Genomic DNA, 12,808 nt, shown 5'->3' with positions numbered 1-12,808 from the left:
GAAGCATTTAGAGTATTGGGGACTAGATGGGAGCTAGATACAACAAAACTAAATGCATTTATTGATCTGCTATATGGCCGCGGTGCATATCAGACAAAGAATTTAGATGTCTCATATTTTTGGAATAAAATTTGGGGACCTGTATTTTTTTCAAAAACAATGGTAGGAATGACTGCTGAAATTACGAGGATTATGCGATTTGATAAGAAGAACCAATAAATTTGCAATGGTATCTACAGTATGAGACTGATTTATAGAGAATTCACAAAATTGTTATGAACCTGGTACATGCATTATTGATGTATAAAGAATCGCGAGGAAAAACCATGCAATAAAACTATCAACAAGCTCAGATTCATTACCACAAAAAAACTTGTCAAGTAAAATATTATAAAGGTTACAAAACTATGAAAATCTGTCCAAGATGCGGGAAATATGAATGCAACAAATGTACATTTGATAATAAGATAATTTGTAAAAAGTGCAGTGAAGATGAATAAGCTATATCTCTATGTAAATAAAAGTGTAATTTTATTTAAGTCTATAATTGAAGTTAAACAAAAGTAAATTTGGACGAAATTTTCTGAAAATTCATCATTTTACATACATTCAGTTATAAATTGACCATTATCTAAGTTAAATCATAAAAACTATTACTTTTCTAATCACCGATCATTTTGACTGGATATGGTAGAAATAGGTGTACACGAAATATCGGTGGGTTTAGTTTTTTTTTTTTTTTTAATTTATTTATTTACATTTTACAATTTATCCAATAGGACATTTGGTAAAATATTATAGCTTAGTGATATAGTAATATAACATGTGGATGGCTACCCCCAGTGGGATACCATCTTCGAATTTGATTGATTTATTTCTTTAATCATCTCAGATAATACGTGTTTGTTAGGTTATGTCCTTTGTGAGATCCGTTGAGTGTTTCCTTTTTAATCTTCTTTTTATGGGTGGGTTTAGTGTTAGTGATGAAAAGAACTAAAGGGAATTTTGCGAAGTCTAAAGTGGACTGTGAATATTGTTGGTAATTTTTGGCTTCAAATCGCTTTCCAAACATTGCTCTGGATAACAATTTTTCCAAGGCACAATATAAGTGATAATGGCCACGGAATAGTATCGTGTAGCATATATACATAGTAGATACATAAATACAGTAGAAGTATATAGTACTATATATGTATTAGATTGTCCGAAAAGTTTCTTTCGTTTCATAAGGTGATTTCTGCTATTATATTCGTGCATTCTATTTCTGTTATTATATTCGTGCATAATTCGATAAACTAATATGAAACAAAAAACACTGTGCGTCTATTATTATGGTAGTATCGTGGAAGGAAGGGCCTGTGGTGGCATTCGATAGTAAATACCACCACTTGACACTAACTAGTGTCGGGCGACGGCAGCTTAATCTTCAGTCGCCTATTTCCTAACAACGCATATTAAAAAACCCTCTGACAACAGGCTACATCCCCCCAGAAGCTTTCCTATACCTAGACGAAAAAAACTACCTCCAGGACCAAAACAATATTCCAATAATTTATCACATAAAAAGAAAAATAGGGATCAAAACCATACTCTACGAAGAAAACATAAATGGACAGACCGCAGACACCAGATGGAGATACAACATGGAAAACCATTAAACCGACAGAACTCAATTCTGACACCGCATAACACAGGTGTAAACTGTAAATATTGTAAATTTTGTAAATAAACCTATTTGACATCCCCCTCCCCCGCCCCTCCCTCTCATCCCGCCCCTCCCTCTCATCCCGCCCCTCCCTCTCATCCCGTCCCTCCCCAAAATTACACAGCGCCCAAAAGGCAGACTACCGAAGCATCCTGTTTTGCGACCAAGTTTTCAGGACAGAAAAAAATAAAAAGATTCATAAAAAAGCTCCGCTCCCCAGCGGCTCAAACCCAAAAATTGTATTATACACGAAAAATGTAAAGCGCCGACACATAATACAGCATGGCTACATCGTACCGCCGCGTATCGGTACCTTTGCCTAACATATCATTACAGAAATTCACCGTTTATTGTGAATATGTACCTCAAATTGTATCTTGGACTAAATAAACAATAAACAAAAAAAAAAAGTGTCGGGCGATGGCATCGCAGTGGTTAGCGCCTTAGATTGCGAACGTTTCGGGGCCCGGGTTCGAATCCCGGCGACCGGAGTCCGATTTTTCTTCCACGATACAAAAATAAAAGAGAAGCGACCGTACCCAGCAGCGACATCTACAAGCGCTAAGCGCAGCCTAAATTTCCACTATATTACATTATTATATATATACATATATATATGTATATACTTCAATACTTAATTTATTGAATAAAAATATTTTGTATCGAGTAAAGTAGTATTGAAATCAGTGAAAGAGAATATGATTAAGTAATGGAGCTGTTTATATATAATTAGCTGTTTCGCTAAATTACGAGATAATGAAGGGATAGCTTACATAAGTGATTATATTTAATGACCTGCTAATGATTATTTTCTTTCTTTATTCTTAAATAAGTTATATAAGCTAGCAAACTCTTTCTTTACGAATAAATTGTATGTGTACTTCATTCACAAAATACAACTTTTCTCGAAATCGCCATTTTTAGAATAAAAGTCTTGGAGAAAATTTACCGAATAACACACAAAGCCCAATTTTTTAAATCGTGCAATCTCTTATAAACTAAACATTATACATTCTTGAATTTTTCTAAACTCAAATGTATTTATTATATCAAAGGCATTCAACTGTAAATGTTCTTGAAATTAATTACTACAATTCCGACGATGATACAATTCCTTTCCAAAACATAATCGCAACAGAAAAAACTAAAGTAAACAGAATTAGAACTCTAAACCGAGAAAAACGCTTACATTAACCTACATACAAACTTATCCCAAATTTCCCCACGTACTTACTAATTACCCCAACGCTTCCAAAAGCTAATCTGATTAAACAAAAAAGTAAAATAGAGTGGACAATTTTACGCAACTTATACGAAACATTCTAAATTGCAAAGATATGACCCCAAAGTCTTGAAAATCTTTCTTTCTAAAATTTAAACTTTTGTATCCTGAAAGTTTCGCTGTATACTTTAAAGCGGCAATTTCATTAGTGTAGTATCATGAATCAAGTACCTACGTAGAATGACATCAAATATTTTTAACGATATCTATAAGAAGATACTGTGTAGAGTTTCATAATGTATTAAAGTAGATAGAAATATAGTAGATATTTCCGTAGAATTTCGTATACATATGTATACATTTATGCTACGATAATAAAAACTATTTATACAGAGTGTCCCAGATATTTTCCGCAAGAAGAAAAATAAAAAAAACTGTCATATAAACATAAACTTATAAATACTTTATTATTGTAAATGCTTTATGAAAAATGTATAACTTTAGATTGCTGATTCTATAATAAAGATAATAGTAAAACATAATAATCGAGATAAATTTCTGATGTTGGAATTGACATTCGCCGTGCATTTGGAACTCCTAAAACGGCTCAATTTGTTTACCATACTGACGACTGATTATATTACCATTTACAGACACGGAGAATCCGAAAGTTTCGACGTGCCCGACGTCCTTTGAAGTGCGGCTAAGCCCCAGCGAGCGAAATCGCTTAATATTCTGGCAGGAGCCAACGTTCACCGACAACGTCGCCGTCGAGCGGGTCTACAAAACGAGGGTGAGTAAACGACGTCGAATTCGGCCGGGTAATCCGCGCTGTCTCCGTTTCCGACCGCTCCACCCGCCCCCTCTGGACAGTCGGAAATTTCTGCTCGCGTTTGATCTTGAGAAGATGACGCCTCGCGACGACCCCTTCCTTTATATCCGATTTTATTTCTTCCTTTATTTCCGCGTGGAAAACGCCCCTTTTTACCCCCTTTTCGCATTCCTCGCCGCGAGGGGATAAGGTTCCCATCCTCCTTCCTCCTTCTTTCTTTCTTCTTCTTCGTTCCTTTTCTTTCTACCAGACACTTCTTCTCCTGCGAACAGTTTATTAAAACTTCTTCCCTTAACGATCAAACTTACCAATCTCGCGGTTATCTGCGGTCTCGTCATTAATTACCTCGCTGTGTCTCGAAGACGCGGACCCGGTAAAAAGAGGAAGAATAGTGGAAATTCTTGGGCGATCAACTTTTTTCTACTCTCCTTTTCGTTCTTTTCCTTTTATCCATCTTTCTTCTTCATTTGTTTACTCGTTTATCTAATTCTTCTTTTTTATTCCATCACAAAGTGTTCCATTCTGTTTTATTTAGCTTATCATTCGAAATCATTCGTTGGATAAAATTCTTGGTTCTTTATAAAATTTTAATTTTTACTTCTTGTCGAATCTACGCATGAAAGATAGCGCAATAATCTATTATTTTCGCTACACGTAACCACGCGCTGATACGGTGAAAGTGAAATTAATGCCAGCGCTATTTCTTATGGCAAGTTATAAGCTTCGATAATTACCATTTAATTTTACTACAAAAATTTAAAGTGCAAAATAAGAGATGACATTATTTATAGAATGACCTATAAAAAGCAATCATTAATGATATTTGTGACTTCCTGTTTCATCCTTATGTGGAAGATTTTTTTGACGCAATAAAACTTGTTTTCTCGATAGAAACAAAAGCCAGATTGAGACATAAAAGTTTCGAGGATCGAACGGCGCTTAACTTTTCCTTATTTCCTTTTCTTTTTCTTTTTCTCCCCCTTCTTTCCTTTCTCTTTCTCTTCTTTTTTAATTTCTGTTTGCCTATCTGTTTGTCTCTTCTATTTTTCTGTTGAACTTGTACTTTGGCGGGGGTTGTACACTTTACTTTGGTGAATCGAGTGGATAGTGAAGTTAGGACAGAAAGTTTGAGGTCAATGATAATTAGCTACGGTTGGATTTCGAACACTCGTCAAGCAGGCGAACGACATCGCGACCGTTGCGTTATAACGCGATAACGTGTTCGCGAATTGGCTGGACGGGCGATAATTGACCCAGCCGTAATTGGAGGGCTTCCTCCTACGCGACTAATAAACGCGACGCGACGTTCCGGTGTGCACCGACAAATTGCTAAGTTGCGTCGATTAAAGTGGGCTTCGAGTAAAAAGAAAGGGTACTAGGATAGGGATTAAAAAAGGGAATATTGGCGAAGAGAGAAAAGTACGTGTAACGAGAGTAACGAGGAAGACACGCAAAAAGGTAGAAAATAATGGCAAATGAAGATACCTATGGGGTTTTAAAGTGTTAAATTTCAGTCGATTTTATTGATATTAGACTGAAAATGTTTACATATTTCTGGGAAATTTGACTTTTGCTTTGCAAACGTAGGCGTTTCGTCGTCGGATTAGTTGGAATATGATACTACGCCTTATGTGGTTTGTTATATACTAATTATTATATGAGGACAACATGAGAAAAACATTCATAATAAACCCATTTTTAATTCACGAACTTTCATGTAACTTGGTGACTACAAGAAAGTTTTAATCCTATCAGGAACAACTTGATAGATTTGAAGATATAATCCTTTCGAAAATAGACGATAAATCCATACGATGATAGAAAACGATAGGAAAGAAACAAATAATATTAATATAATTGTCATGTTAATTGATTAATGTTGACAATATTTTTACGTATTCAAGAGGGTTACAAAGTCAAATATAAAGATAGATGGGTTAAGAAATTCTTATTTTCCAAATTCTTAAACTTTTCTAAAAATCCATTCAGCTGCCAACAAATTTTTAACATTACAATCTTCAGCATTTTCTAAAATACCAATTCACTACGCAAAGAAATGGAAATAAATAAAAATATCAGTCAAAACAAACATGAGAAACGAAAAGAACAGAAGAGAAGGATCGAATGAATGGAAGAACCGGGTGGAGGGCACGAGTTAATCGACGCAACGCGATTCAATCGTCGAAAGGGGTGGGTATCGTCTGAGAATTCATTGAGGATTCTATCGAACATTGGCCGTGGTGTCTGGGAATGCGGAGTTATCGAACGATAAACGAAACTCGTCGCACGTCTGCCGCTTTAGATAATAATTCGAAGTGCTCACGGTATCACGGCGGCCGTTCTGTATTTCAATCCCCAAAGCGGGGCGAGTTTCAACACGCGAGGGCGGTTGCTATCGAAAGTTAACTCGCGTATATTCCCACGCAGGAACCCGGACAACTGATGTACCCCGGCATTCACAACGTGCGCTACATCGCTTCCGATGCAGCCGGAAATCGAGCCGAATGCCATTTCTCGATACACGTACGAGGTAAATTTATGTAATGTGAGAGAACGACGCGCCCGGTTGAGCAATCGATGATATCGAACTACGACGACCTCCGCCGAATATTTTCGCCTGGTAAATTGGAGGGTGGACAGAGAACGTCCTGTTAGCTGGACGCGATGATTGCCTGTTATATACGATCACTGCGCTGAGCGGAGGATCCTGGTTTATGGTTTGTTAGGAGGCTGAACGAAGATTCGCTCGCATGCGCGTTTGCAGGGGAAGTTGTTCCTATTAGCAGATAACATACGGATGTTCATGCATTTAAAGGGATTTTAAAAGTGTAAAAATGTTCAAAATTTATATTTACAATATTCATGCAAATATAAAAAATAAGAAACATATGAGAAGTGATATATAATATTTGATAATAATATATAAAAAATAATCTGTATAAATTATATATAAATTATATAAATTTCTATTCAGGTTCCATTTCTTTAAATATGAATTTGTACAAATATCCGCAACCTAATTATCTCTTTAAAGCAGTGATCGTTTTAGAATTTTAGATCTGATAAATCCTTTGACAGTTTTTATGAAAAATGGAATTTCTTATTCCAAGACTAACAGAATTTAATGTAAAATAATGATGAGAGAAATTTACGTGAATGACTGAAAAAAAATAATTCAGTTGAGATAGATTCGAACACCATTTTTAAGAAAAAGACAGTACATTTAGGATTTTTATTTCCCATGAATTATAAATCTATATCATCTTTTAAGACAATAATTACAAGTACTAATCAGGATAATCTTTCCATTGACTTTAAAAAAACGTGAAGACTGTTAGAACGTAAGTACCAAAGTGTAACTTTAGTAATAAAATAATAATTAGTAGAAACAGAAAAGTAATCACTAAGGTGTAACTTCAGACATGAAATAGTAATTGTTAGAAACGTAGAAATACCTGTAAAAGTTATACGTTTCTTGGGCGAAGCCCTCTTTCCACACAATTTATCAGATAAGATCTATCTTAATCAACTTCACCTAATTACATCGGTTTAATGGATTCAATGAAGGCGATTCTCATAAAATTTCCGTGTAGACCAATCGCCTAATCGAGGAATCGCCATGATAAGAAAAAGAATTATACTTTCGTCGGAGGCTCGGGGAAATTTCATCGTCGATAACATCGATTGCGCACGATAGAAGACGATTAATCGAACTTATCTGGTGTCCCGTACATTTTCAGAATCCGAGCATCGTCGAGATTCCGAGGTGAGCTAAAAAGGGATCGTTTGCCAAGGTTTCGTACGAGCGGAATAGTTTTCTGATACGATGAAATGGCTAGTCCCTTCTTTCATCAGAAACATAACTTTATTTTTTTCATTTCGTAGCACTTTCAGCAATCCTCATTTTCTTTAGCTTTAGTGCTCTGAAAGTTTCACTGCTGCATGTTGTCGCTCGTTATTTGGTAACATTACAATTATAATTCCTTAATTTAATTATTTAATTTTTTTATTGACAGTTATAAAGAATAACTTAGAGAATCGTTTAATTTTATTTATTATTTATTTTTTGAAAATATTTTGTTTATTTTCGTTCTTTAGCGACTGTCAAAAGTGTAAAGTTACAAGCGTGTATTTATTGAAAGTTTGATACCGAAAACGTTGTATATATATACAAGTATAAACAAATTCCGTGAACATAGGTGTGAACATTAATCCCGAAAAAGAATAATTCTAAAAAAGTGTTTGTTTTACCTCATTTTGAGTAATAAAAAATACAGACCAGCAACGTGGCATAGGATGTTGTAACTTACGTACTGCCAACTCTAACAAATAAAATGGATTGTCTATATTTATTTCGGGATTAATTTACAAACCTACATTGTTTGAATTTTTCTGGTTTATTTATACAAGTACTAAACGCCTGTAAATTATTCAGCTTTTTTAAAATCCCTCTGTATATAGTACATGGATCAAGTTTGAAATCGTTTTCATTAGAAAAATTAGTAAATTTGCAATGCTGTCTAAAATTTTCTAATTTTTAAGCTAAAATTTTTGTTTATTCTTTGTTTATTCTTTCAAACGCCAGATAAAGCATATTCTGGCCTACATTAACATTGCATGGCAATTTTATCTAACTCTCTAAAAAAAAACAAAATTCTGCTTTAGATTTAAAATGTCCAAAAAATGCACGTAACTACGTGTTCCACTTTCGCGAAAAATCGTAAACTTATTCGTGAAAAAAAATGCTCGAGGTGGATGCACGAATGCACGAATCTTCGCGAGAGAAGACATAAATTCGTTAGCGTTGCATAATTCGACGGTGACGAATACGGGCAAGTCTCGCCGGAAATCCGGTATCCATCGCGTGATCTCGTATACTCCCTTATCTTTTCCCTTTCGTGGAAGAAAAATTCCAGAAGCCGCGGGATGCTGTTGCATGTTCGAAAGTGTTCTACCCGAGAAAATTTCGAAACGCTTCCTACGTTTACTTAGTTTATCACGCGATTTACGAGAGAGGATTTTCTGGCCGAGCTGACAGACAACTTTATAGTCGTTCCACGAGTTTTTCATGCGAGAAAAGCGATAGCTTCTTATAACGGAAATAGCTGTACGCGATTGTAAACGTAAGGGAAATTCGCTAACCGACAAATTTCGTGTCGTCTTCGTTTTCACATCAAGTTACTCACGAAAGTATTTGAACACTTACCAGAGAAAACTTATAAAATTATGAGAAAACAGATCACGTTACGTAAAACGTTTAAAATTTTCGTTTACATTATAATGAAACAACACTATCGTAATTAATATTGGTAGGATTTGAAACTAATTTGAAAATGCATATGGAAGTTACAAGCTACACATTGCAAACACATATATATTTAATCAAAATTAATATATACTATGAATAATCATCTTTTACATAATGTATAAACATATAATACGTGTTAAATAAGGTCCACTAAATATGTATCGAGTGGATAATAATTTAATATTGTGGATAATTGATTACGTGCTTTTGTGATCTTTGCAACGTGTATACTTGCATAAAATATCTTGTACAATTTATGTCCATTGTAAAAAGTATGTTACTAATTAACAGTGGATTGTTGATTTTTATGAATTTATAGGAAATATGAAAGTGCAACGTTGCACAAAATACACGCAATACAAAAATATGTAAAACATCTGAAGCGTAGTGCTTTCTTGATAAATCAAACGGTTTTCCTCAGAGTTCCTAACTTTTTAATTATATTCCTAAAAATATTAATTTGTACAAAAATTGGCAGTTCATTAATTAATATACATCTTACGCGATCTGATAAAGGTATTATAAAGGTCTTGTACATTCTGGTATTATCTCAAATTTCTTCAAGTTTTTATTTTAAGTCTTTGTATATACAAATTCCTATGTATTTCGTCTATTGCAAAATGATAACTTGAAATATTTAAGTGGCTCATTTTTTGTATATACTCCTCTCCTACTTTCTACTTTGTTTTGTCTTTAAAATTCAACAAACAATTGAATATTTTTTATCTAGTATTCGATAGTACCATGCTAAAGAGAAAGCAGATAGCTGATTTGTGATTTAATGGTTCGACATCGGTGAGATGGTTTTATTAATGCAGCAGCATCCCCGTTAATTAGAAATCAATTAACTCACCTGTCGATTATTCGGATACCTATTAATTAAACTCTCGATCATCTGCATGCATAATAACCATACCGATATTGGCATAATTAGACACTCATCGAATTGGTAAATCATATTAATACGTTCGACGCTGAATAGCGTTAATTAATGTTAAGATCGATCATTGACTGAATTCTCTTTTTCTTATTTTTCTTACTTAGGTTTACGTATTTTTTCCTTCTTTTAAACTAGCTGGCTTAACCAATCTAGATACGATTAACGCATTACGATGCTTAAATTCTAAATACGTGCTTGCTCCTCAGGCTACATACATATAATTACTGTTGCACGACCACTTAAAACCTATATTAATGATCACTTGATTATTGAGATCACGTTTCAGTAACACTCGCAACTGGATATTATTCGCGTGATTTAGATCGAATGCTACGTACAAGTTGGGACAAATAACCTGTATTTAATTTAATAACGCGTCTAAATTATATAATTGTTGCTGATTGTCGTAGACTTTGATTAATGTTCCAGTAATTGTTAGACATGTATGATGCAATATCGATAATAAGTAATTATTGAAATGATTATGTTTAATAGTCAAACATTTTTCATTTCTATCAAGATTTTGTAAATATATTTTAAAGTATTCAGAACCAGTTCTAACCTTTGATCCAAAAAGTGATTCAATGATCTACTATCATACGGAGAAGCTATCAAATTCTTCTAACTAAAGTGTAGGTCTATTTCAACTAAATTTGTACACAAGAATAACACTGTTGCTTCAAAGATCTTAAACCAAGTCCGAATAATAATTTTATAAATTATGTCGCATTCTTATGTGTTTTCCTTTTCGTTCATACGACGAGTTCTACAAAATCGAAATTAAAATATCTTTTAAACTAATCAGTATTCAATTATTTCACTTGGATAACATTTGCGTAGGCTGAGAAGATAATTCGATCTATGCAAAAAGGAACGTGAGTTTTCATTTTAAAAAATAATGCAACTGCAAAATGCATATGCATCATTGCACTTATAAAACAAATATGGTCGTGGAAATGTAGTCCTGCTTCGATTATTCATCTTCTTCCTCCAACAAACGAAGGAAGAAATATAACTTGTCCAACTTGTATACACCTTGGCCATTAAATTTTGACAGCAATCGCAGCTATAATTCACAGCAAATCGTTATTCAACCTCGAACTCGATCATCATCATCACCACTAAACGTCGACAATTTGTTCTCGCGTGCTCTTATCTCATGTTCTCGATCTAAATCAAAGTGATGCCCAGCTCCGAGTGTTAAGATAGCGGGCGTTTAAATCAAAGCAGCGGTTGAACGCCGTGCAACCAGCAGAATCCAATCTGAAACCGGTGCTTACACTTGTTTTGCTATTTAGCCACGGTACTACAGAAGAAGGATGCTGATGTGTCCCGGAAGACCACCCCAGCCGATACCATCCACCGCTTATGGGGTGAGTGTACGCGATTTCTTCCTCTAGAATAATTTTCGTTCTAAAGACCCCTTCAGACATGGCCAGCAGTTTAGTCAAATGACAAGTAAGAAACTCAGTACTAAAATTTTAAGATAGCGGTCAGATAAATCGGTAAAAATAAATTGCTGGATATATCTAAATGGTTTTTAGGCATCTATAGCTGAGATGACCAGGTCGCTCGATCAAAACCAGAAGAATAAATTATTTCTGATTGGACGACTACGATGAAGATATGAGATGTTGGCACACTATCCACAAGCTGAAATGACACAGGGGAAAGGGAAATCGTCCGACTCAGCCAATAATAACAATGTGTCTGAATAGGGGCGTCACTGTTTTGTCCGTCGGTTAGTACGAGCGAACGATTCCTCTTTCCCCAGTGCCGTTTCAGCTTGCAGGTTACTGCCAACATCTCATCTCCCTAGAGTAAAAGTCGTTTCAGTTTGATTGACACTGTGTTTACACGAGTGAATTTGAACAATTTAAAGTCGATCGGTTAAATCGTTCAATCAAAAGTTGCCTAATGTAAACGATGTTTAAAGGCCCTAAATTCTAAACCTTTAGTAGTGAGTTACTTACTTGTCTCGCTTGACTAAGTTACTGGCCATGTCTGAACGAGCCTCAAAGGAGAAAATAGAGGGAGAAGAAAATCACGAGCCGCATTTTCAGTGGCAGATACCGAGCGGATGCTATCTGAGGTATACAAGAATCTTCTCCGGGGCGTACGCTGTTCAGAACTATCGAGGACAGAGACAGGACGCTTATCAGGAAGCGAGGGCGGCTTATCACGAAGTTCATCCCATTCACGAGAACCAAGGTCAAGCCCAACTACCTGCCTCGTATCCCCTCGGAGACTGTAAGTTTCTGCATGTTTCTGCACGTTTCTACATGCTTTTGTCCTAGTATTACTCTCCCCTTGTTGTTCTATTAGATCTTTGGGTTCCGATTGCACACAGTTTCATGCGATTTCTAAGTTTACAATATTAAAGTTCACATTATTTACGTTCAATGCGGGAGAATCTCTACAATTTTTTTCTTTCACGAAGAATATTGAAAAAAAGATTTTTTCTTGCATTTACTTAAAAAAATGTCTAGAATATGCGTTAAACTATTGAAAAATATTTAAAAAAAAGTGTATGACATCATCGACATTGAGCTTGCTCTTCCTCGATAGATGTATCGAAGCCGCATTGAGTGCGTTAATTTTACATGATTTTGATAATTACCGAAATACAGATTCAGATTTCGTACAGACTTCTCGGAGTTTTCCACCTATTTCATCTCAGACGTTTTCAATGGAATCGAACGTGATTATAAGGCCTAATTATATTATTGGTCATTGTACCATCGTTTTATGAAATAAATATTGCATATTTTTAAATACAAATGCTCTTGACGTGTTTCATT

The 12,808-nt window shown here is 35.0% G+C and overlaps 1 protein-coding gene across 1 annotated transcript in view; it reads left to right on the top strand.

Moving 5' to 3' along the window:
• The window catches only part of LOC126875544 (fibrillin-1-like), a 235,471-nt gene that overhangs the window by 186,611 nt on the left and 36,052 nt on the right, over window positions 1-12,808 (top strand). The window contains exons 16-20 of the mRNA XM_050638503.1: window positions 3,581-3,720; window positions 6,187-6,289; window positions 7,500-7,525; window positions 11,306-11,380; window positions 12,071-12,257. Coding sequence (XP_050494460.1) covers window positions 3,581-3,720; window positions 6,187-6,289; window positions 7,500-7,525; window positions 11,306-11,380; window positions 12,071-12,257 — 531 coding nt within the window. The remainder of the gene's footprint in view (window positions 1-3,580; window positions 3,721-6,186; window positions 6,290-7,499; window positions 7,526-11,305; window positions 11,381-12,070; window positions 12,258-12,808) is intronic.

The sequence above is a fragment of the Bombus huntii genome, chromosome 2, assembly GCF_024542735.1.
Source record: "Bombus huntii isolate Logan2020A chromosome 2, iyBomHunt1.1, whole genome shotgun sequence".
Taxonomy (NCBI): Eukaryota; Metazoa; Arthropoda; class Insecta; order Hymenoptera; family Apidae; genus Bombus; species Bombus huntii.
Note: the sequence above shows the minus strand (reverse complement) of the source record. Positions and strands in the feature narration are given on the sequence as shown.